Source organism: Calonectris borealis, chromosome 1 (genome assembly GCF_964195595.1).
Source record: "Calonectris borealis chromosome 1, bCalBor7.hap1.2, whole genome shotgun sequence".
Lineage (NCBI taxonomy): Eukaryota > Metazoa > Chordata > Aves > Procellariiformes > Procellariidae > Calonectris > Calonectris borealis.
Window position 1 is genome coordinate 94,472,765 of NC_134312.1, and position 26,834 is coordinate 94,499,598.

The 26,834-nt window shown below is 40.4% G+C and overlaps 1 protein-coding gene across 1 annotated transcript in view; it reads left to right on the top strand.

The window, feature by feature from the left end:
• The first annotated feature begins 4,302 nt into the window (after nucleotides 1-4,302).
• DCBLD2 (discoidin, CUB and LCCL domain containing 2) overlaps nucleotides 4,303-26,834 on the top strand; it is a 48,978-nt gene continuing 26,446 nt past the window's right edge. Inside the window, exons 1-2 of the mRNA XM_075167798.1 lie at nucleotides 4,303-4,560; nucleotides 23,643-23,870. Coding sequence (XP_075023899.1) covers nucleotides 4,443-4,560; nucleotides 23,643-23,870 — 346 coding nt within the window. The 5' untranslated portion in view covers nucleotides 4,303-4,442. The remainder of the gene's footprint in view (nucleotides 4,561-23,642; nucleotides 23,871-26,834) is intronic.

The following is a 26,834-nucleotide window of genomic DNA, read 5'->3' on the forward strand; positions in this document are numbered from 1 at the left end:
TGTATTAGCTGGGTGGGTGGGCTTTTGTATTTACTGTCACAGAAAAAATCTAGTGCAATGTGACATTTAAAGATTTAAGGGATAAGAAGATGGAGGTGCTAGCAAAGATCTAATGTGTTAATATGAAGGAAGTAAATAATTTGCCTGCTTTAAATGCAATATTCCTTTTCTTCAAGTGCAGAAGAATTAACCTTCTCAGAATAACTTCTTATTTCATTTAGAGAACACGGATAAGTAACTACAGAAACTGGAAAGTTGAAAATCTCTTTTGCTCATTTAGAACATCCCTTGTCAGTACAGGACTCTCCTCCATAGTACATTATTCGGTGCCTTAGAATTATACAATCATAATTCAGGTTGGAAGGGACTTTCAGGGATTATCTAGTTCAACTCCCTGCTCAAAACAGGTCCAAGCAGATCAGGTTGATCAGGGCCACGTCCAGGGGAGTCCTGAACATGTCTGAATATGGAGATTCTACAATTTCTCCGGGCAACCTGCTCCACTGTTTGAACACCTCATGGTATTTTTTTTCCCCTTTTATCTGGAATATGGAATTTACCGTATTGCAACTTGTGTCTGTTGCCTCTTGTGCTATCACTGTGCACCTCTGAGAAGAGGCTAGTTCCATCTTCCAGTTCTGTCCTGCAGTCAGGTAGTTGTAGGCAGCAACAAAGTCTCCTCTTAGCATTCTCTTCTCCAAGCTGAAGATGTCCAGCTCTCTCAGCTTCTTCATGTGCATCATGTTCTCCAGCCCCTGAGCGTTTTGGAGGCCTCCTGATTGACGCTTTCCCGTGCATCAATATTGTTCTTGTACCGGAGGGAGCCCAAAACTGGACACGGTACTCTGATGAAGTCTTATGAAAGATCACTTTCCTGGCCCTCTTGTCAATACAGCTCAAGACGCTGTTGGCCGCCTTTGCTGCGAGGGCATACTGCTGACTTGTTGTCCACTAGGACGCCCCGGTCCTTTTCTGCAGAGTTGCTTCCAAACAGCCCCCAGCCTGTATTGCTGCATGGGGCTATTCCTTCCCAAATGGAAGACCTTGCAATTGCTCTTGTTGGACTCCAGGAGGTTTGCATCAGCCTGTTTCTCCAAACTGTGGAGCTCCCTCTGAATAGCAGCCCTGCCCTCCAGCTGAATTTGGCTTTTGAAATGCAATAAAAGAATGTAAAAGCTAGAGAGCCATGGTGGGAAAGAAGCCCTGTGCATCAGAAGCCGCTCAAGGGAAATGAGAGAACCAGATGGAGATGATCATTTCGTTTACCTCTAGACGTTACTTGTAATGGGAAGGAAACATTACAGAACTGCTTAGTTGGCTAAGCATTCTTCTGTCAGCAGTCAAAAGTTGGTTTGATCTTCTGTCTTACCATCTTGAAAAAAAATATTTGTGATGATTTCTTAAGATGTGTTGGTAACTTGCCTTATGATATTGGTATTGTATGATATTATATTTGTATTTACTTCCCACAATATTTTAATTCTCTATTTGTTTTGATTTGATGACGGGCACAGTTCTAAGTCACAAACTACAATGGAGTCTCTATGTTACAGTTCTGTTTCCCCTCGAGGAGATGCCTGGGAATTCTGATGGACCGAAATGTGCAGTACTCTGCAACTGGTCTATTTAAACTCATTTTGTGCTGAAATCTTCTTAGAAGAAGGAAGATTCTGAAAGCCGGGGAGACCATCTGGATTTATCTAATTCTTCAGAATATTTTGTTGCATAAAAAGCATGTATTAAGACAAGCCATGCAAACAGTTGCATTGCTAATGGAACCATATTCCTAATTCTTTGGCTCAGGAGATTCCATAAATCTTTAAGGCTTTTAGGGTGTACAACCTTTCATAGTTTGTCACCGCTTCCATCAGGATGGTGTTCCCTTTGCAAAATATGTAACCCGGGGCTCTGCATAAACCATTTGTGGTCATGGAATGTGGCTTCGGTACAAACTTCCAAGATAGATTAAGCAAATTTGGCCTCTGACTGCTTTTAGGAATTCTGCAAGTTTTCACACCCCTTTTAGAAATCAACCCTCTCACAGATCCAGATACCTTTTTCATGAACAAATAAAAACCTAAAGAACAGTCAAATCAAGCTAACATAATACCCCACACAGCCTTCACAATAGAAAACAACACAGGAAGAAACCTCTATCAGGCCCACCAGGGACTGTTACTGATTTATGTGTAGGATGTTCAGATGCTCCTGTTAATGCATGGCACTACTAAGCCACAAATTATTCAAGGAGCCACTACTAAGCCACAAATTATTCAACAAATACCACTAATGATTAGTGATCTTAGGAATGTGCTCTCTGTAGTACAGAAAGGATGTTATTGTAGTGATATAACTGCTTCACGTGACCTGTGGCACGAAATTCTGTGTCTGGTGAATGGAAGACAAAGGAACGCATATAAATTACTTTTGATTCATCTTCCATTACATGTTGCAGGATGTCTTGGTGACTATTGCATCTTACAAGCTGACCTAAACCAGCCTCATCTGAGATATCCTTCCATTGACTTTGCTTTTATTGGGGTTTCTTCGTGTGTTGCTAAAAGGTTTCAAACGGAGAAAAATATGAAATGTACTAAATTTCTCACATTTAACATTCCCTAAATATATAAGAAGCCACCTCCTGGCAGCTCTGGCACAACTGTAGGCCAAACAAGTAAAAAATATGCATCAAAATTTTGCTCTCTTTAGCCTGAGCAACCAAATCTACTCTGGATTCTTCCATGATTTGGCACAAGTGGTATGGTTGTTATGGTCAAGGAAGGAGAGAGAACGCTCTGCATGTTTCTTTGTGAAAAAAGCCTTCATAAGCCCTGAGCATAGACTTGGACGTAGTTCAGTTTTCAGCATCTTAACAAGGAACAGTAATGTTAAAACAATTAGTAAACATCATCTAAATAGTTCTTCAGGCAGCTCTGTGGACTGGGTGAGACTGACTCTTGAGATGCTCTTCCTGCCATTTTGGTGTGGTCAGCGCTGGACACCACTGGCCAGGAAAGCACTATGTCTTTCACAAAGCTGTTTGTGAGAGGAAGTCGAGAACAATTTCTTCCTTAAGAAGAAATTTCTTCCTTCTTTTTACAGTGGAACCACTGGAGCTGGACACCACCAGGACATGGGATTGCCTTGCAACAGCCCTTCCACAGCAGAAAGGATGAAGCACTGGCAGAGAGGCCAATCTTTGGAAGCTGTGGAGTCCCAAATCCCCTCTGCCTTGCGGTGAGAGTAAGCATGGTCAGTGGAGGGCTGAGAAGGTTTCGATTCTGAAGCTGAAGGAAACATGAAATGATGTCCTTGTGGGAGCTGCTCCCACCCTTCCCCTTGTTCCTCCAACCTTGCCAGGAGGATGCAAGGCTGGGACCACGGCTATGGAAGCATGGACATGATGTTTCATCGGCATCTGAAAAAGACATTCATTTCATCCACCAGTGAAAGACATGTAATGAGGTGCTCCCTTCCGTGATGATGATGATGGTATTACAAGTGATTCTTTGATCCTACCAATGCTTAGGGCGCTTTTCTCCCCAAAATATGCTTTCTTGACAACCACGGAGAACTAATTTGGTACAGTAACAGCTACCATAAGTCTCTCCCAATGTGCTATTTCGCCTTCTTGTTGTGATTTTAAAACTTGAAACTTACTTTTTTAAAAAAACATATTTATTCCCCATGGGTGATTTTAGCCTCCTAAAGCAAGCCTCTCCAATTACACACTGTAAATGTCAAAAGCTAGATGACAATAACCGGAATTGCAATGTCTTGGGATGTTGTAGCCAATCCCTCGCTTTTCGAGAGCTGAACTGGCGTTTCTGTGTGGAGATCTACAACACCCAGTTATCCTCTTCTATTAACGATAGAAGCGATACTCGTGTTTCCAAGGAGTTTTGTTTTTCCAGGCAATTTTGCCTCCCTTAATCTCTACTTTGAAAAACAGTGAAATTTTCTTGCCCAACTCGTAAAGGAGGACGGAGGTGGAATAAAGAGGAAATTTAGGGGTTGACTCCCAGGGGCTCAGTTTCGGGGCCGTTAACCCCGAGCAGGCCGCCCCGGAGGCGCGGTTAGGGACGGGGAGGGGGCGCCACGCTCTGCGGGGCCGCAGCCGGAGCCGCCGCCGGGGGCTTCCCCCGCGCAGAGCCGCCGGGACCCCGCGGCTCCCCCGGCGCCGCGGGCTGCCTCTCGGCGGCGGGCGGGGGGGCGGCAGGAAGCGGGGCAGCCCCGCAGCCGCCGGGGGCCGCGCCGCGCACCCGGAAGCGGTTGGGGCGGTTGCAGGGGGCGGTTGGCGGCGCGCGCTGGCTGGCTGACTCGCAGGCGCGTCCCGCTGGCGGCCGCGGGGCGCAGGGCAGAGACGCGGCCCGGCCCAGCCCGGCCGCCCCGCAGCTCGCGATGCCCTCGGACTGCCGGCCGCGCTGGCCACGCCGCGGGGCATGGTGAGCCCGGGGCGGCCGCTCCCCGCGGGGACCCGGCAGGCGGCCTCTCTGCTCCGCCTCAGCCTCCTCCTCCTGCTGCTGCTGCTGCTGCCGCGGGGCACCGGGGCGCAGAAAGGTGGGTGCGAGAGCGGGCGGGCAGGGCGGCGGCGGGCGAGCCCCGCTGCCCGGCGGCCGGGGAGAGGGGAGGCGGCCGGGCGAGGGAAACCAACCCTCCGGGACTCTGCTGCGGGGAGAGGGAGCCGCCTCCTCTGGTCTCTCCCCCGGCATCTGGCCCCACACCCCGAGCCTGCCCCCGCCCTGGCCAAGAAAGGGTGAAAGAAGAGCTCCGTTCTTGGGAACCCCCTTTTCTTCCTTCCCACTCCCCCGTTGCGGGGTGCCCGCCCCGCCGGGGAGCTTGGGGGCTTCCTTAGGCAGCCCCCACGCCCCCCAAGTGCGGGGAGGTTTGCCGGTCCTGGGCCGCCCCCCGCCGCCCCGAGCTCCGGCCCCAGGGGGAGCAGGGGCGGGAGGGCTTCACCCGGGCGGGGGGCGACCGAGGGGACGGCGGGGGAGACGCTGGGCTGCGGAGGTAGCTTGGGGGCACAAGGGCAGTCCGAAGGCGGAAGGTGTGATGGGGTTTATCGTCTTGAACAACATCCCGTTTCAGGGGGAGGCTGCCCGAGCCGCGGGTGACCCCTGGGTTTTTCCTCCGCAGGCTCTGTGTGAAGTGGTGTGAGCCAGGAGGCGGATAAAGGGGAGATCCTGCTTGCTGTGAAAATAAACTTACCCGCGTCCAAGAGTATGTAGAAGCGTATATAGGGATGAGAGTCCGGAATGTGTGATAGACAGGGGTTTTTTTGTTTGTTTGTTTAGAGAAATCAGCGCGATTTCTCCTCTTCGGGTGGAATTACTGATTAGGCTTTAGCACTTTGAAAATTACAAGGCACAATTTGGTCACTTCATGGCTGAAGATCAGAGGATGCCACAGTAACTGTCACTTTGATCATATGCTTGGGAGAAAGTGGTGGGAGTGAATGTTTTGACAGCATCTTGAAACTTTCACTTCTGTGAATACAGGAGTCGAGAAGAGAAATGCTATCGTTTCAATTCCGCTTGCTTCTTGCACTGGTCTTGCTTCGTTTTGGAAACTCAACTCTGTTTTCACATAACTTTCTGTACATCTCAAAGAGAGATGGAAATACATTTGAATGTCACAAATGCTGTATTTAAATGCACAAAGGGAATGGAAATTTTTTTGAATGGAAAAAGGTCAGAGTTGTGTCCACAGAGCAAGCTAGTCACGTTGACTTACCGTTTCATTTTATTTCCAGCTACTTGCATTTTATTTTAAGTATGTTCCTATTGTTGTGGTTTAACCCTAGCCAGCAACTAAGCACCACACAGCTGCTCGCTCACTCCCCCCTGGTGGGACGGAGGAGAGAATCAGAAGAGAGAAAACTCGTGGATTGAGATAAAGACAGTTTAATAGCGAATGCAAAAGCCACGCAAGCAAAGCAAAACAAGAAATTCATTCACCACTTCCCATGGGCAGGCAGGTGTTCAGCAATCTTCAGGAAAGCAGGGCTCCATCACGCGTAACAGTGACTTGGGAAGACAAACGCCATAACTCCAAATGTCCCCCCCTTCCTTCTTCTTCGCCCAGCCTTATATGCTGAGCATGACACCATATGGTATGGAATATCCCTTTGGTCAGTTGGGGTCAGCTGTCCCGGCTGTGTCCCCTTCCAACTTCTTGTGCACCCTCAGCCTGCTCGCTGGTAAGGTGGGGTGAGGAGCAGAAAAGACCTTGACTCTGTGTAGGCGCTGCTCAGCAAAACCGAAAACATTCCTGTAATATCAATACTCTTTTCCTCACAAATCCAAAACATAGCCCCATGCTAGTTACTATAAAGAAAACTAACTCTATCCCAGCCAAAACCAGTACACCTATACACATACGAAGGTAATGCTAATAAGCATTTGGCATACCTGTTGTTTTTTTTTTGTTTTGTTTTAATTTATAATGGAGGAGGAGAAGACCCATTTGCTTTTGAGAGGAAATTGGGCAATTTTAACATTTAGTCTTTTGAAGGCGCCTGCTGGGTCAGTCAGGCAGCAGCAAGGTGTTAGTTCATGGTGTAGGAGCATCACACTCCAAATACTTGTGCTGACGTGACACTCGTCTGACCTTTTGGTGAGCAGACTGAGTTTGTTATTCTAGGAGAAAACTGAAATAACTGGGGGGGGGGGGGGGGGGAGGGAAGAGTCATAATTTTCCTTCAGATCATTGAGTCGAATCGACTCAGGGAGTGGTCAGAGGTGTGCTAGAGGGGGTGGGACCATGCAGCAAGAAGTGGGACTTCATGGACAGCAGGCTTTTAGGTATGCTGTTCACTTCATCTTTCTGTACTCTGAGAAATGGCTGAAGAGCTCCTACCCAGAATTTAAATTTACAATGTCCCTCTAATTAATGCTTAATGTTTGCACAGAAGTCTCGCTTCTAAGCAGGAGGGGAACCTCTTTATTGACAAGCTTCATTTTATTTGGTAACAAATAGCAGAGCTTGTTTTAAGGTTAGAGTCTCTGGCGGTGTTGAATACAATGCTCCTCAGTATGAGAAACTGTTGGAGCTTCTAAGAAAAGTTCTGCTTGTGAGGAACTGTTTCCTTGCCAAAGTATTTTCATTTATCTTATTCCAGAGAAGGTTGGGGAGCCCATATCTTTAAATACTGGCATAGTTCTAATTTGGGTAAGGAGTCCCATACAGAAGAGCTGTCTTGCTCATGAAGGGTCTGCACAAAGCTGTTACTAAATTAGTGTATTAAATATATGCACAGGCTTCTAAGAGAATATGTTGATTGCCAATGAAAGTACCCAAGGCTTAGGAAATTCCACAGTTAAAGTTGCTTTTAAGCTCTTTTATAAAAATACAATAAGTAATACTATGTAGGAAGCTAGCCTCATTCGTTATGTTAGGGAGGTTGATCCTCTGTTAATAAGCAACTGTTCATTTTCTTTTCCACTGTTCAGCAGCTCTAAGCCTCACATACTACATGGTATTTAAATCTTGTTCTGAAGAGTGTTTTCATTTCTCACATGCTTTTCTGTAGAGCACTTCACTAGCATGAACTGATTTAAAAATAACAATATGGTTTTGGTCAATGTGAATCTTGTTTTGAATATTGGGTCAAATGTTCTCCTCCTCCCCTTCTGGATAGCTGCAAACTGAGGAATGAAAAAGTGCAGGTACTGCTGCGGTGAATATGCTTTTCATGTAGTAGCCCACTGTATTATCTTGCAGGATTCGAGTGGGATTTTTTTCAGTCTCTCATATTGAAAATGATTCAGTGTATGTAATTCAACATTCTTTGGTCAAGGTCTTGAACTTGAGCGTCTCACTGTCTTGGAAAATATGAGCATTTTGTATGAGGTTGAACACCTTCAGAAACACTGAAAAAGACTCAACAGAAAAATACCCCGTGCTGCGTTTCATACAGTCTCATGCTTCGGGGATTGTCCAGCCGATGGCTGTGCAAGTTGGCTCTTGCGATTTTGAAACAATTCTGTAGTGACTCTAGCTCCTGGTTGCAAGGAAATTGATATTTGAAAAACACTTAAAGTGTTTTAGTTGTTTTTCATGTAATTAAGCAGGTGTGAATGAAAGCAAGCCAGCACCATATAAGCTGCCTGCTCTTTGTGGATTGCATTTTGAGAAACAGTGCTCTTAACAGATGTTCAGCTATTGACATAAATTCAGTATGTCCTGTTTGTTAGTTAAGTTTAACCTTTTTTTGGATGTAGAGAAATATTATAAAACACCTAAGAGGGAAATGGTCGCTTAGCTTTCATCAAAATAGATGTTGAGTAATGTCTCAGTTATTCTGAAGGTATGAAGATTGTAGGGTCTGTGGAGCAAGAACTTTGTTATCACACATGTAGTTTGGTAGTCATCTGTTGTGATTCCTAGTGGATACTGATTTGCATATGAAACTGGAATAAAGCCTTAAGTTAAAAATAAACTTTAGATTCTGAAGTGGTTACCAAAGTGATTTGAAGCAGATTTGTTTGCAACTTTTTCTTAAAAAAAATTCTCTCTGGATGCTTGTTTTTGAATGTGATTGCCACATTTTGTTCTAAACAAATACCAACCCATAAGGATGTTGTTACATACTCAAACCTCATTGAAGAAAGTGATTCATCACTGTAGCTTAAAAATGTTTGCTTCAGTGTAGCAGAGAAAAAGAATTTTTGAATGTGTGGTGCTGAGTTACCATGATCTGAAAAGCTGAGTGGAAGAACTAATGGCTCTGTGTACACTGAGCCTAATGAAATGGTTTTCCATGGCCTTGTGTTTTGTGATTGAACTGCAGTATTCCTGGATCCGTTGTGTGTTCCCTGTTCCTCTTCAGTTCCTCTGTCTGCTCTGCCCTTCTCTCTACAGCACTCCTGGTCTCACCTCTGCTTGTCCATCTGGCAAGGCAGTAGACAACGGTGGCTTTGGCTGTGGTGAGTCCAGAATTAGGCACATGCTGATCTGTCAGCCTAGCCTCTGCCTTTCTGTAGGATCTGAAATAGCTCCTGATCATTCAGATGCTAGTGGCTGAAGCAAACAACTGTAGTGACTGTTGTGACTTCCTGGCCTCTTACTGTAGAGGGGTGTCTCTGTGCCTTTGTCACTGCAGTTACTGCATTTTGCTTGCGGTATGCTGAGTTCAGAAGTTCCTGGGGCAGGTGGAAGACTAGAACTAGCTGTGCGATTTTGTGAACTTTGTTTCCTTAAAGTTTGTTTCAGACTTGGAAATAACTGTCTGTCCCTTTTGGTCACTAAGATAACCTTCCAGTGGTGAACTTCAAGCCTGAAAGGATCTAACAATGTCCTCTAACTATGGGTTTGGAAGAGAGGTGGCTTGATTGGGGGAGAAGGAAGCAGACAAAGAGGAGGTGGCTTTAGCTACATATCCATCCATATCCATTGACTGGGCAAGAGTGGGGGAGAGGGAGACAGGCTGTAGCTTCTCCCTAGATGTCCTGGAGGAGGTGCTTTCCTTCTGGAACAGGGGACTGACAAGGCTTCGAGCTGCCAAGGTAGCCCATTGCAGGTGTCTTTTCCTGCTGCAGAGGGCTCCTGGCATGTGAATATGAAGCACTACCACAAAACCGTCTGCCATACGAGCAATTGTCCTGTGTTGCCCTTCATATGAAGTGCCATTTTCTACTCTTGCTAAATTAGATTGAGTGGTGTCTCGTTGCCCTTTGTATCCATTGTCTTTGGCTGGGCTTGTGGGAGGAAGAGAGTCATAGCCAAACCCATAAGGAATTATTTTGATTAAAAAGAACCCCAGCTCTTTGGATGAGAGATTTATTATCCCTCAAATTAACATTAGAATAAGTCTTTTATGATGGGGAGGGCAGTGCTCTATTGAACTATTTGGTTGTGCTAATAGGACATTTTTACTTAGGAATGTAGAATGTTTTGAAGACGCAGTTGTGCAGAATACAGACTCTTGAGGATGCAGGGATTGGTAGCATATAGGCAGGAGTGCTGTGGCAAATCCCCTTCATCCTTGTGCTGAGAAGTATGGAACAACTTTTCAAGACCGGGACTTAAAGTTCTGCCAGGCTTAGCTGACATGTTTGCTGATTCAGGTTTTCTGATGCTCTTTTTCACTTCCCAATCCTGGGAAGTGATGTGGTAAGGAGGAAGATAGATGTGGTGAGGAGGAGGAACAACAGTAGTACTCTAGAGAATGGTGTGGAGGAACGCTGTTCCTGCGGGGAAGTGAGCTTGTATTGGAAGTATAGATCTAAAAATGCTGAAAATTCTTTGCTTTTGAAAACAAGAATCTCAGCAAAGCTATTTTTCCTCCTTCAGTTACTGAGCCTTATCTGAAGTGGTTAAGTGGGTCTGGTGGGCAGAAGGTATGTACATGTGTTCTGTAGAGCCATCCTTTCTAGGAGCTTGCCTCTCAGTACTGATTCTGTTCAGCCCAGCTCATCTTTGGAAGCCTGTTGAGGTCGGGCTAGCCTAGTCCACCCCTCTAAAGAAAGCAGGAATCACTATTTTGTGTAAACACTCTTTAGAGTTCTCATAATTGACCCTGGAATGTATTGCATTTTGCTTTGGATTTAAGCAGTACAATGCATGTTGGTTTTATGTATGTGTGTGTGTGTGTACATGGCTATAAAAATCAAGTATCTGAGCTAGTGTTAAAAAGGTAACGTAAGTGTTCTTTCAGAAGCTTGTATGGTGTTACTGTGTGCATCTCAAGCCAGTGACCTTCTAGCATACTAGTGCAGTCTTTAGGAAAATTATTTTCCTGCTACTGAATAGAGATGTTCAGATTTCAAGATTTGGAAGAATATTTTCTTATGTTATTCACATAAGAGAAAAATAATCCATCTCCTTTTCTGCAGTTCTGCCACCTGCTTTATACTCTGGGAAATGATGCATTAGGTTTTTAATGTGATCACTGCAGTTCTGTATAGTTTCAGTCATCAGCTAGTTAAGTGCTGCCTTGAATGCATCAGCTTTGATAGCTCAGATAAGCATCAGTACAAACGCAATCCTTGTTGGAATTGCTGCTTGACGTGTTGGCAAATGTTTCTATATTGGTTATTTTATCCATATTTTGAAAGATTTTTAAATAAGGTATTGCGTGTCACCCCCACCTTTGTAGCTGTACCCTGTGCTTTGGGGAAGCAGTTAGGATTACCTAGAATTTGTTTTGTAGTCAAAGAATTTCCCTCTCAGCCTACATTTTCTGATTAAGAGTTGCTCTTAGACTAATTTCTTTAACCAAATATTATGGAACATCCGTGGTCATTTTTTTAAAATAGTAGTATGGTTGAAACCATCGTCCAAGCATAGACTGTGCATTTGTTACTAAACTGCGGTTAGGAGGGGTGGGGAGGGGGAGCAGTAGTAATGTTAACTTAAAAGGCCATGTAGCAACTTGCATTAAAATAGGATCTATAAAACTTTCAGTGCTGTTTTTTTTATACAGAGTAGTGGGTTACTGTCCGTGAAGCCTGTTCATTAATGTGAAATACCAGCTTACCAGATGCTAAGCTTTATGCTTTGCCTTCCACTATTTGAGGCAAACAGCTTGAGCTGTGCTATTCATATTCTATCTGAGCTTGTTGCTTTATATTTGAAGACTTTTTATGTTATTTGAATTAAAAATTATACTTGAAATTGTGATAGTGATTTGACATTTGGACCAGAGAATAGCATTGATTTTGAAAATAGCTTTTGTTTAAAGAATTCTTTGTCTAGTGTTTGAAAAAGAAAACAAACCCCAACCCTTGGATGAGTAAGAAACATTTAACCTGGGCTGTTTCTTTTTGGGCATGTAATTTCTGGTGTTTCCCTGCATGACCTCTTAGTTTCCCTTGTTAAAGAGCTGTAAAAGGATAACATTTCTTCATGGTTGCTAAACTCTTCAAAAATGAATTTAAGGCAGATAATTCATAGCTGTTTAGCTACTGATATCTCAGTTATTTCTATCAGTTGGATCTTGGAATTGATACACAGGCACTTCATACTGCTTATGGCATTTGGATGCTTCCTGTTGGCATTTCTTACAAAAGCTCTATGTTTATAGTTGTCAGTTCTGTTTGGGTTAGATTCCTTTTTCTGTAATACTGGAATAAAATACTGGAATAAAAAGAATTTACCATGAGTTACCAGTCTGTAAGGCTTAGACCAGCAAACAGCTTATGGGTGCTGAAGCTCAGTCAGTAGTTATCCCTTTGACCTTGGTAAGACTAGTTGCACCCTGAAAATGAAGCACGAATGTTTATCTTTGACAATAAGTGACAACTCATACTTCTAAATATTTCATTGCAAGATTGCAGTGAGACTGTGATTTGAGTTGACCTGCCTAGATATAAAACAATTGAAATACATTTACAATAACAACGTAACATACAATACTAAGTGCATGAGCCATTAGAAGTGCAACGATTCTTAGCAGCTATTGGTAATCATTTTAATAAGGTAAATCCTTTTAAAGAAAAAGGATTCCTGGAAGCAGAATATGTGTAAATGGAGGCTGAATATGTTCTCGTCAGATGTGCTTGCTTTTAATTTTTGCTAATGTGAAGAGGATGTTTTGGTCTGTTCACTGGTCTCTGTGTACGATAGGTGCTCTGTATTTTGACTCAGGTAGTCATTATTTTCTTACAATTATTTGACTGCTGATCTTAAGAACCTCTGTTCTTTGTATCTTACTGAAAGTACTAAGTTTTAAGTTTTTGACTACATGAACTTCTGTCCTATTAATAGAAATTCCATGCATCTTGTTTTTGAAGGGTAACACAATTAGGAAGGTTCCAGTTCTGCACCATTGTTACGATAGCATGCATAGCTGTTGCATTAGTAAATGTTTTTGTGTAAGCTGAATAAAGTTTATGAATTAATTGTGTCATTCTTGGCAATCGTAGTGTTGAATAATAAGGAATTCACCCTTATGCCATAAATAAAGTAGGTGTAGTTTTTAAGAATAAGTTAGAAACAGTTGGTTCGGTGAGGGATGGATGGCTTTTTTCCCTCTCCGAGTGTTTAAAGCATGCTAGCTGTAGTTAAAAATTCTCTCTCTCAAGATACCTTTAAATCAAGTTTGAAAACTTTCCGGAAAGTTAAATTTAATGCAACATCCTAAATTCCCTTTGGTTAGAATCGTGACTAGCTGACTCTAAGTAGTTGTGGTATACAAGAAATTGTACTTAAAAAGGCAATTCTGGTCTTCAATACTATGAATTCATCTTTCTGTAAAATGAACTATAAATTACAATCAGAGAGGTTCAAACTTGATGCTTTTTTCTTGTCTGGAGTTTTTCTGGTTCGGTCAGTTGGTTGGTTGTGTGTGTGTGTTTCATTTTGGTTTTGGTTTTTTTTTTTTAGAAATATTTCTCCAGTGCTTTCTTTATGCCAAAGTTTGTCTTTCATGGGCAAGACTGTATTACATCAGTTTTGTTAATTATAGTATTAAAAAAAAAAAAAAAGGGAAAATGAGGTATTTTCAGTTGTTTTTTTTTTCTGTTCTGTGTGGATATCTTTGGTTTTGTTAACATTTTTCATTGTTCATTAAAAGTTTTAAATAAATGTATTAAGTTTTAACATTCCTACATTCTTTATGATGCGAAAACTCAATCCAGCTCCAGCAAAATCACAGGAGACTACCTTATTAACCATATTCTAGAGATCATTTACGTACTGAAAAATGAAAATAAAATCAATGGTTAGATCATCTATATGCTTTATTAAACACTCCCCTTCCCACTTTATAACTTCCCTTCTTAATCCCCCCTCCCTAAACCTTCCTCGCAGATTTTTGAAGTTCTTTCCAAATTTACTTTTAGTTCAAGGAAGAGGTTTTGTCATCCAAGATTGAAATAGTATCCATCAGAACAATGATCCTGCTAGCTACTGATCTTTGGATCATCAGGCTTGCTGAAATTCGATGTGTTGTGCATGAGGCCATATGGATTCTCTTTTTTTAACTTTTCTCCCCTACAGCAGTTCTTCTGAAAGAACCATTTCTTTAAACACTACGCTGATTTTCTTGGTTCTTTACTTGAACTACTGTGGGAGATAACCACTTGATACATCCTTGAGAAATATTATTAGTGGTGGAAGAGGGAACTTGAAAAGCTTGGTATGCTTCTGTAAATGGTTGTGAGCAGGTAACTTTTCTGTCCCAGTTTCAAAAATGATGATGGTGTAAAAGTGGCACAGAGTGATACTGTCGGTCATATTACACTAATACTGTTGATCTTGGTCTGGCATTTAAACAAAGCTTATAAATAAATATTTTGTAAAATTATTCCAGATTTGCAAAAGGTTAATTATTTTTCATCCCTAAATGCCATTTTCTCCTCATATTCAGTGATCCATTTGTGTTTTTCGTAGACCTAGATTGGGCAATCCTAAAACCTCAGATATTGCTTAACTGTGAAGAGGAAATCTTTTCAGGTCTCTTAATTGCTGTTTCTTGGAGTAGAAGTAGTAGTTGTTTCAGTGCCCAGTTTCAGCTTCAGATATTGATGGAGGGAGATAGAAACATTGAACAGTTTTAGCAGTTTTGTCACAGTTCTCTTTATACATCCTATTTTTGCACTTTTAGTTTTATATTGAGGTGAAACTGAAGTGGCATATTAATTAGACTTGGCAAGACAAGCAACTTGTATAACTGCTTGGATGTAAATGTTTTTTGTATGGAGAAACCACACAGGAATGAGGCAGGTAAAAGATCCTCAATATCTTGAGTGGAAAGAGGAATTAGGAAAGCAATGGGAACAGAAGGTGAATTACAGTGGTGCCATTTTGCTTGGTTACTTCTCAGAGTTAGGAGATTTTGACTCTGAAAGGATAGTTTACTACAGTGATCTAGTATGTATGTGGAGTATGTTGTGCACTTATGTTTGCCAGAAGTTCGCAAAAGTTTTCATAGTTGGCAGCTGTTGCATCTTTAGCAGGACTGTAGCCAGTTAAATCTTATCTGGTCATTTTAACTTTGCTCCAAAATGATTAAGATGTGGGGAAAAAACATCTTACCTTGTTCAGTGTGGTGGAAAGAAGCCACTGGTGCTTAATTTTTCTTTTACAAATCCATGAGTTTTGTGAAACCAAGAAGCCCTGAACCACATTATCTGTTAATTTCTATTTTTCTGCCATTGTATACAGGTGTCAAAATATGGCTCAGTATCACAAGGGTGGAAAGAGAGATGCATTAAATTTAATGCTTTTGAACACTTACATATGAAGTCTGGTGGTGATCGGTTTTTATCTTTTTCTCAAGAATATTTGAAAACATCATAAAGCTTTTTCATTACTTTATCTCTTCATTTTTAAAGAGCGGTTTTCAAGGTCTCCAGTTCTATAACACAAGGCATCCTTCTCTTCTTGCTGTGAAGAAGTTACAGCAAAGCTGATGGTCGAGTTTAAAAGTTCACAGATAGTTTTTTCTGGAGCTTCACACACTACTTACTCCCTACATGCCCTTGCTATACTTTTGTGATAATTTTGGCACTTAAAAACCAATGACTCAAGTGTGTAAATTTACTGTCATCTTCCTCGTTATTTACTGTCATCTTCCTCGTATTTCATTTTCCTCGTCTTGCTATTCAGCAGTATATAAAGTTTGTTTTATTGATTGTGTTCACAGAGAGTCACAAGTGTGAAAATATTTTCCTTCTAAGGGAACATCTAGAAAGCAAAATTAGGAATTAATTACCTTTTAGAACAGATTGTGTATTATATTTCATGACGCTAGAATGAAGCCATGTTGTTCACAATGGGAAAACCCCAAACAGTCCCCATCATAATTTTGAAATTAGGGTTGAAAATGAGTGTTAGAAATTGAGATGATGCTGTATGTCACCTATACAGGCAGAAGGAAATACCGGTGTAGAGATGTGGAGTGTTACTGTTTCATCAGTTGGACGACAAACTTTAAAGAGGGTTAGAAACTGATATTTAAAGTCACTGTTCTTGGTGCAGCTACAGGGTGCAAGTAATTCTAACTATTTTTTGAGGTTTCCTTTTTGAAAGCATCTAGATGCGCCACTGTTCTTTGTTCAGCTTTCTTCCTGCCGGCTTCTGTTGATCCCACGGTAGCCAAACATGATTTGTACCACTGGCTGCTGCTGTCTCACCCTCTCCTCCCTGTCTCTACCTTACATCCTCTCCATTGTGCAAGCTCCAGTGATTATTTAGACCCCTGTTGACCCATACCTATGCCCTTACTCAGTAGAAGGCAGATAGGGTGGTAACCTGGGTATAAAACTGCTGTACAGCTCAACAAGGGTACGACAAGCACCAGCAGTGGGCAGGGTGGGAAGTCGCAGCTGTTTATAGAAGGCAAGAGGGTACTGCAGCGGCTGGTATTTAGATCCATGCCACCATGGATCAGCAGTGTAGGCTGTGTGGTCTTATTTATGAACTGATAATGGAAGAGAAAAAAAGATGACTGTAGTGTTAATTTAGCGTGTGAATTACTGGTATGATTGGAGAGGTTTTTGCTTCTTTGTTGACATATGTAAGACCTGTGAAATTTCATTTGGTCCTGGTGTGGTGAGGAGTTTGAAGATCTTACAAGAGATTTGAAGCCTATTCTGGCCATGACTACTGCTTATTCTCATAGAGTTTTGCGTGACCATCCGTGTGTTATTTTTCATTTCCTTCATCAGCTGTGTTTCTGCTGTATAGCACTTAGAGCACTGAAGCACAACAGTGTTTATTTTTATGAAGGTGTCGGTACAGATTGCTAAGTAAATGATAGGTCTTGGGAAGCAGGCAAGCTGCATGTGCCAGCCAAAAGACAGCATACAACATGAGCTGTCGCTATGATTCAGCATGGGCAGCAGATCAGGAGGGCTTCTGCATTATGTATCCTTGGACGCAGAGTCCTCTTACAGACTCCTCATGTAAATCACTTTTCACCATGGCTAGCCTGTCTTTGTGGGCTGCTTTTGCCTGCATACTATTTAAGCAAGTCATAGCTGTCCTTGGGGACTTACTCGCATAATTTCCCTGACATCAATAAGCAAAAGCTCTGCAACACAGTCTTATACAGCTTATCTTTCTTCTCTGTTCTTTTGAAGTAGTCAGTTTGGTTAGTACACGATAGCAGGGCAAGCCAATGTCTTACCTGCTCTGATGATTTAATAATTTGAGATAATTTGTTTTAAAATGTTACTGTGTTTTGGATGGTAAATTCAGCAAGGCTAAGTGTTGCTCTTTTGTGTAAAATTCAGTGGCTGAAAGCTAAGACTGCATTTCCAGAGATGGTGATTGAAAAGCTCTGTGTACAGATGAAAATAATAAAGTGCTAATTATCACTAGCCCAGCATGTGGCTAGTGTTGTAAATGAAAACAGTAAAATTTTGATGTAATGGCATCTTAAATTTTGTACTTTTGCTGTAAGAGCAAGAATCAGCCTGTCTCCTCCTCCCGCCACTACTGAACTGCCAGCATTTTGAAAGGTAAAGTGCTTATTGTGCTGTACCTTTTGTCCTGTTCCTATCTGTGTTAAACCTCAACCCGTAATTTCATTACCCTTCTAAAGGTGCCCCACAGCAAGTAAATCAATCCAAGCTGAGACAACCGAAATCCCACCTGCCCTTCTTTCCTTCCCCTACCACTGGCAGTTGCACAATGAGCTGCCTCAGAGAGGTGAGTTGCTGAAACCTAACACTGTGCTGTGGGAACGGGTAGGGGCACTGGTTCGTCTTCAGCCAGCTCAGTTCCCGAAGCCAGTGCGCCTCTCTTGTGTGACTGGTCTTCCCAGGGGAGGGATGGTTTCTACATTTCTGGTTGGGATTCCAGGTTGTTTAAAATGCAAACACAGGCTGGCAGTGCTGGTGAAAGAAGCAATCGCTGATGTTTCCCTACTCTCACACTGTCCTGTCTCTCTGTCAGGGAAGGCACTGCTGCATGCGCACATGAAAATAAATTAGGGGATTGCTCTAGGTTAAAACTAACGGCTATTTTTATCTCAAGTCCCTGGTCTGGTTTACCATGTGGCTGCAGAAGTGTTTACCTCCAGGACCAGGAAGGGTGTGAGAACAAGTGGCCAAAAGCGAGAGACAGACAAGGCTTGCTTTTGTCTGTGGCTGCGCTAATTTAAAGTGCCTTCAAGTGTTTATTGAGCTATGGCCTCACTTGTGGAAGTGTGGAGTATTTTACGTTGTGAAACATCTGTAATGGGATGAAATGCTCAAATCAGTGTGTTACTGAGGCAAGTAAATGGTATAAAGATGGTGGACTGTTATCCAAGCTTGTTGGCTTGTTAAGAAAATTAATTCTGACTGAGGAGCAGATTCCTTCCTGAAGAACATAGTTCTGTGGATTTTGGTGGAAACAGCAATGAGTTTGGAGGACACAAATAAGGGCATTTGAAAATACCTGAAAAAGCTATTTAGAATTTGATGTCTCTGTGATCTTAATTCCTCAGTGTTTCTTATTCACAGAACTGTTTTGTTGGTTGTGTAAACTTTCTTGCCCACACTGAGAAAAGCAAAAAGTAGATGCAGTGTCTTTTAGTGGTACACTGATAAAGAGCAGGGAAATGCAGAGCACAGGAGCTAAACAGAAGAGGAGAAATTCTGGTAGTGCATTGAATCAGAAAGAGTTGTGTATTTGGAGTTAAAATGAATGCTTTAAAATATCTTTTTGCTTACATAACTCTAATAGATTTGGTTCTACCTTTGCTTAGTTAAGAAAGATTTAATTACATCCTGTACGTAGTCACAAACTTACAGAAAAACATAGCTTATATATGTAAAATCTTCTCAGGAAACCTACTGGTTAAATTGAGTCTGTTCAAAAGGCAGTGCCACGTGTTAAAATTGAGATCAATGTTTTGATATGCATCAGTTATGCCTTATAGACTGTAATCTTAAACTGTCTGATATCTTCATTTTATCATTCTCTCTTCTCCAAGTAAGGAATGGGAAAGCATTCTCTAGTCTTAAAGATTAATTTTTAACATGTTCTAGTAATGAGAAGAAGATTAGCAGTCACTAACAGCAGCCAATCTCAGGGGGAGAAAGTTCTGATTAATTGACTTCAACAACTATAAAGAATAATTAATCTTTTTTTGTGGGTATTAATAGAGCACTTAGCACCCGCTCCTGCATGTGCAGTATCCTCTCATTTTATTAAATGTCACATTTTCTTCTTATCCAATGCATTTTGGTATGTTTGTGTTGGTTCAAGTTCTGTGTTTTGTTGATGTAAAGAACTTGGGTATGAGAAATCGTTTAAAATCATCTGCATGATTGCATCAGACATCAATGTGCCATAGCCCAGGGGTCATATGTAATCTGTCAGGATAATTCATCCAGACTGCATTCAAAGGCGCCTCGCAGAAGAGATGAATGGTTCTCCTGACAAAGGCAGTCTGCTTTCCTCTACCGGCTTCTTAAGAGGCGCCTATGTTTCTAACACACGTTTTGGTGAAGAGCCGAGCTTATTCATGTTTGCTGTGAACATGGTCCTCAGGACACATGAAATTCTATGCGCCTCTGCAGACCTTCCAGCAAATGTGAGGTGTAATGTGTATGTGCAAGTGATCTGGTGCTTCTGCGAAGAGCTTGATCTATTCTGCAAGTGCAGTAGGTCTGTTGTGTGACAGAGAGGGCTGAAAGAAAACAGGAGACTTGTTCAGCTGTGTACTGACAACAGAAGTTGTCGGCCTATTCAGAAATAATTGATTTAGGAATTGATGTCCGTCCCTTCTGTGTGTTCTCAGATATTCCACTCTCATGCACACAGATTAACAGAAGCAAAAGATTCTGTGGCACTTAATTAATGACTTCCAAATGAATGAAGTAGCTAATGCTCCTGTATATGTGGCTGTAGTGCAAAGAATTGTACTTTCTCTTTTTCTTGGAGAAATTGCTGACTGTTGCAGGTTGCTCCCCTGACTCAGGATGTGTATACGTGTCTCTGGAGTTGATTGGTGGTATTTATACAACTTTGGCAGAAATGATGAAGCACCACTTACACAGAGAGGCTCAAGAACTACCCTTTTATAGTACCAATAAAATAAAATGAGGTTTCATTGTTCATGAAGTTTCACTGGAAGTGTGATTTTTAGAAATTTCCAAATAGCTCCTGAATTATACTGCTGCCCTTGGCAGACTGTATATTGCATGCCGGACATGCAATGGTAATCTTTAAATTCTTCAGGCATGAAGTGTCTGGCTCTTCTGCTATCACTAACCTCAGTGAAACACACAACAAAATGAGATCTAAAGGGTCCAGTCAGAATGAGCTACTTCTGAAAATTGACTTGATAGTACGATGATGCTGTAAATGTAGTTCAGCACTTCTTTCCCTTTCCATTCCTTTCTAGTATGATTTGACAGCAGGTTCTTTAATATGGCTAGATTAGAGGACTATTTTTCCTTGCATGCTTTCAAGAAAGCCCACAACAAAAGGGAGATTTGAGATTTGCATTTCCATTAAATTGTGTGAGACAAATTAGAAAGTTTTTTACCTAGCCGCTAGAAACAAGACTGGTTGTTCCAAACTACAAGGGGAAATTTGACATTTCTTAGTGATGTGTCTTTAAAAGACAAGTCTCAATGTCTTTTTAAAACTTAGAATATTTTATTTGCATTTTATCACCTAAATGTGTAAGGGTGTTTTTGGAGTTGTTCTGCTTTTCTCATCAGAAAGGTGTACCCTGTTCATCATACAAATGCAGTGCCACATTGTTTCATGCTTGAGACAGCTGAACAGCAAACTAATGAAGAGGATGGTTTAAATGAATGTTACGCATGATGTTTTCTACTTCTAACTGGAGAAATTTTCAGTTTAAGTGCAGTTTGGATCAAAGAAGAGACCCAAGCTCTCCTTTGACTTCCAGCAGCATAGGCTTAAGATGCAAAAGTGTGGGGAAGAATCAAAGATACATAATCACGTGCATTATTGGTATTCCTGGTTGTGAGAAGTAGCATTTGTGTGGCTACTGCATTGCCATAAGAGGCCCATTGAAATGAGAAATAATTAGCTACCAAGTATTCTAGATCATGCAAGCATTTTTATTTTCCTTAAAACGCACTCGGAACAATGTATCTGCCCGTACAGGTGAAAGCTACTATGATTTCATGTTCAAAAGGTCACCGTAGTAGTGTATCTGCATAATATTTTCAATCTGTAAATGAGTAAACAGTTGCTTACCCGTTTAACAGGATAGGAAAAGCACAGAACTGGTTAACTGGCTCGTTGTTTTTATTTAGGACATAACCTAAAACTGACTGCTGCTTATGTTGAAAATTAATGTTATATGTCTGCAGCAGAAAGAGTTTTGAAATACTAGCCATGAATACCACCATGAATAAAGACCTAGTATATATTTGTTGTTTTTATTGTTGTTAATATAGGAAGTTCCATGTCTTTTGTAACGTGTGTGAGTACCTGCTTGCGAAAAGCCAGTTTACTAGCAAAGGAATCAGTATTTTTCTTGACTGTTAAGCATATTGTGACTAATGAGGAATGTGACATTTAAATGTTTACTAATAAACCAAGGCCATACAGGTTTTGAATGATAAATCTTTCACTTACTCTTAGCTTTATAACATGCCTTTGGAAAGAAACCAGGATTAAAATGATACACAAAACATACGGTTTAAGTTACCACTTTGTAACATTGGACAATTGTGTCTCATGTATTAGAAAAACAGTAATTTAGGAAAGTAATTTATCAGCTGTCACCCAAATGGAAATAATATTTGTCATGGGATGGAACAAAGTGTTTTAAAGCAAATTGCTAAAATTGGATGAAGAAAAACATGGCTAAACAACAGCTTTACAAACAGAACTTTTGATTTTACTGAAGCAGATATTCCAGTTACCTTTTCCAAAGAAGATGCATCATTTTGATTCAAGACTGCTAGCAAGACAAAAAGCTGCAGTTTGCATCTTTTTATGATTCTGTATATACCAGCAGCACTTTAGCTTTTAGAACATGCAGCTATCTTTCAATGTGTTCAGATTATAAAGAGAATAGGTTTTGTTACTAGAAATTAGGTGCTTTTGCAAACAGATTAATCAGACCTATTTAAGTACCACAGTTTATTTTTCCCACATCACTTCGGTGCATTGGACTTACTTTTCCATTCAGTCTTGCATGAAATACATTTAAGAATTTTGAAATTTAGTTAAAATTCTTAAATATATGTACAATTTTTGTCCCTAAAGCTTAGCTTATCTTTTCATGTTTAGTAGAGGATCTACACATACTAGTGTGTAATATGAAACACTTTCAGACTGACACTTCTAGCTGTCAAAACAAACGTGTCAATACAAATCATGCTGATCATTGTGAATTTCTAGAGTGTGAAATCTTGATGTAATGTTAAATCTGTCATAATGACTTGGTAGGAACTGTATACACAGGCATGAATTTTGACGGGTAAAATGGACCAACAGATAATAAATGTATTTGGAGTGGCGTCAAAAACATTTTTAGCAGCATATCTAATCTGATTTTTGTCTTTGCTATTTTTGCTTACATTACTTTGTTCAAGATCCTGAAAGGTCCTGAGTGCTTTTAGGGTAATGTGTACAGATCTCTTTCAAAAGGTCTCTGGACCTTCTAGTGTCAAATCTTGAAAATGATAATGCTGTTCCTGGCCTACTCATTTCATGGGACTAAATTCAATAAACAGAATTTTTAGCCTCCAGTGCTAACAAAAATAAATCAGAAATGTTATGAGGCTTATTTTGTGGGGCGTATGTTATTGCAGGTGTTAATTTTGCTGGATATGTCCTTGTGCTCAGGAATATTTTGTTTCTTCTTGATACAGTAGTTTATAAAGGGCCAGTGATGGTGGATGTTACTTAAAGAACATTCTTATTTCCAAAACAACACACAAATTCTTACACTTCTTGTACTACATACTGGCGGAAATTCATGTCTAGCTGTTGAGTAAATAGATTTATCAGTTTGCTCTTTATAATTTGATTATGAGCATACACAATTTGTGCTATTTTTACCACTTTTTAAACAGGTCTTCTTTAGTATGGTTGCTGCTGTTTAAAATTGATACTCGAATGTTAGGTAGAGGGCTCCAGGTTGGAGTTATAATTTAATTTGTTGTACAAATCCAGAAAAATTGAGCATGTTCTCTAAAGAGCTGTAAAAATTAATCACAGCATTAAAATTGTTGTACAGTAGAAAACAATGCACTAGCAGTTTGATGATGGTCAGACCTGGCAGTTATTTTCAGTAGAGTATTTGCTGTCCATTGTCCTTCCACTTCTGTTCTTTTTCATTGTGTTGTGAATACAGTAATAACAGTAAAACTGATGTGCTCTTGTTTTATTGGTGGGTTTCTCCCTGCTTTTCAGAACATGTTTTCTTCTGTACATAGCTGTTGAGAGAACATGAAATAGCAGGGACACTTTCTGTACTGTCTGTGCAATTTTTTAAGTCATTATGGATGAATTTTTATCTTGTTGAGGAAGTTGTAGCAGCTCTCTGGTCACCTATGATGAGAAGCTAAACATTACGCAACATTAGTTGAATGGTATTTTCTCGCAGTTGCTGTTTCATCTGCATGTGACTTGGAGTTTTCTTGCAACATGATTAGCATGGTTAAAAACCCAACAAATCTGATACCATTGCTAAAAAGCAGGATGACTAAATCACCAGTGAAGCTTTGAAGATGAATGTGTGTAGCTGATTTATTTTTGTTCTTTTGTAGGTGATGGATGTGGACACACCGTTTTGGGCCCTGAAAGTGGAACTCTTGCTTCGATAAACTACCCACAGACCTCTCCCAATAGCACAGTTTGTGAATGGGAAATTCGTGTAAAGCCTGGGCAGCGAGTTCAGCTCAAATTTGGTGATTTTGATATTGATGACTCAGATTCTTGTCATTCCAGTTACTTAAGAGTTCACAATGGGATTGGCCCCACCAGGACGGAGATAGGTAGGAGCTTTTATTATTGGTATTTGAAAGCTATTGTCTTGGATAGAACTTGCATATACTCGTGGTACTTGTGTTACTTTTTAAATTTCTCCTTATTATGCTCTGAGCATAAAGTAACTACTAGGTGTATGGTATTGGTTAAGGCTTTTTTTATAGCCCTAGAACACTGTTATAATTCAGTTGGATATTGGGCAGGGTAAGGCCTTGCCTGAATACATCATACATTGCTTTGTACAGCGTGGATTTTGAGTCTTATGAGAAGTGATGAAAAGAAGGAAGTGTTTCTTATTTACAGGAATCTCAAATAAGGTAAAGAAAGGAATTTTAGTAATTCTGTAATCAGAGTTGTGTTTTTCCTGAGCTTCATATCAAGGAAACCCTGCAAACCTTTGAGGAGTGCTGTGTATACCTCACTACAGTAGAAAAATAGCCATCAGGGACCAGTTTTAGTAAATTTACTACTGATAGTACTGCTAGAAAGCACAGCTAAGGAAAGATTCTCCTGTATGCTATACAAGTCTTCAGTACAAATTGTCTCTTTCTCTGGTGACGTGCTCATTTCAAGTACGCTTACTTACCATTGTTGCTTACCAGATGAACTCTCTGTTTGGAATGCCAGAGTATTCTTAATGTAATTATTCTTAAGTAATTGCATTTTGTTTACTGTTATTCAAGCATATGTAAATGTCTGTCTTCTTGACACAATTCCTATATCCTAAAAATGTACGGAAAAAATGATGAGTAATAATGATAGCAGAACATCCTACATTTTGTTCGTGCATACAACAACTAGATGCTAAATGCAATACAGATCCTATAATAATTTTTGATTCTTCAGATTCTCAAAGGAAACTCCACTGTAATGTTTTTTTTTTTTCCTCAGACATTTCCCAGTAGCTTGCAAAGTTCTTGTAAGCAGTGGAGAGGGAATTGAAAAACTATGAGGATCTTCATTTAAAAAAAAAATTAAAAAAAAAAAAGTTTAAAAAAAAAAGTAAAAAGAAAAGTAAAGAGAAAGAAGAAAAAAAAAAAAAGAGAAGTATATCTCTCATACCTGAAATGCATTTCTTTTTATATGGAATTGCTCTGATTTGAGCTGTTCATCTTGGTGTTATTAAAGGATGTCAGGCTTCAAAAGTTGTGTAGTTCAGATATCTCCCATCTTCTGATAGTGTCCATAGTTTAATTTTTGTCCTCTTTAAGAGGACAAATTGAATTTCATGACTATAAGGCAGGGTTTTTTTCAAATAGCAGCGTGACATTATCATCTACATCAAGGTATATGTAGGGTTTTTAGACCCTTGTTTGCATAAAACTCAAAATGAATTGTCATTCTTCCCTCACAAAAATCAGTTGTTATTGTGCAGATCAATTTTATTTTCTTTTCTAAAGCTTTAATCTGGAGAGAGAGAGAGAGATTTACTTCACAAAGATTGTTTTTGTGCAACTGAAATGCCGATCCCACTAAATTGAGTCTTTTTACAAGGAGGTTAGTGAAATGTTAGCTTTGTTAACCCACTTTTCCAACTATTACCTAGGTAAGTGTGTGTGAAGATAAGTGTATGCTTGGAGCCGTTGAGCCAGACATGGTCTAAAATAGGAAACGCTGAAGTCCTAAAATGGCAAGGAACGTCCAGTTCTGATATGTCTATTATGCACTTTTACAAGTGACTTAATGAGTTAGAGTAAATTTTCTACTTCATTTGTTTCTTTTGACTTTCAGCTGTTCCCAGCTGGTGTAGTAGCACAGTATGTTGAGCAAATGTCTGTGTTGTTCTGCTCATAATAAGTTAAATCACAGAACAAACAATGATATTAACAGTGGCAGATACAGATGATGCAGATTCTTGAATGTTCATGTTTGAAGCAACAAACACTGGAGAGATTAAACAGTGACCTGAATTTGTTTGGAAGAAATCTGGATTTGTCCTAAGTTTTTCCATTCAAGAGTACTGACATGGTCTAACATTAAAATACTTCTATTACGTAAAATCTGAAATTCAATGATGCCTACTTTAACCCAAAATGACTTAAAAATTAGATTAGAATTAGATTAAAAAATGAATTGTTAGTGGGTTAGTTTACTGGTAAACAGAGAAGGTTTCTAATGAAGCTTTTAAGGGCTAGTTCTCATTCCAAGCCTTTTGAATATTTACCAATAAATCAAAAGAAGATTCAAATCCTTGGTGTTAAGTTTGTCTCTAGTAAGATCTAGAGGTGTTCTGTATTTGATTTCATCACAGTCCAATCCCTGTGTGTCTACAGTCAGATGTACTTATTTAACACATACAAGGTAAGCCCAGATCTATAGGAGCAGAGAATGTAAGCTACCGTGGGAATTCCCTCTCCTGCTGTAATGTTGCTGTACAAAAGCACTTGGGGTCCTTCAATGGATAAGTACAGACAAAATAGTAATATTACATCTTCTGCACATACCATTGACAGAGGCGTCACGGCAGTCATGTTTTGTCCATTTCTAGTGCCTACTTTTTAAAAAGATAGCTAAAAATCTGGCAAGAGGCCAGGGAAGAGTTAGAAAAATGATTTCTCAAAAGTATGTCTTGCCATGAATCATAAGGTGCCTCAGTCTACAGTTTGTCAAAGGCTGTATCTCTGTGGTGCAAGCAGCACTGGATAGTTTATCCTAGCTAGATTTAAATGTCTTGCCCCATGTATTTGCCTGAAGAAAAGGATAAATGGTGTCTTGAGGACGGTCTGACCTACCCTGAGAGAAGTCTCATGCTGGTCAGTTGTGTAACAAGACCCAGTGGCTGAAAACAAAACATAAAAAAAAGGAAAAGAAAAGAGGTAGTTGGAAAAATGATGCAGTTCATCATAACGAATGCAATTAATCATTGAAACAAGACTTAGAGCAAAACATAGGGTCAATGTGGAGCCTTGGTAAAAGGGAACTTACTTCTTTGTAACTCTTGCTGATAACCAGCAAGTTTAAGTAGTGAATTG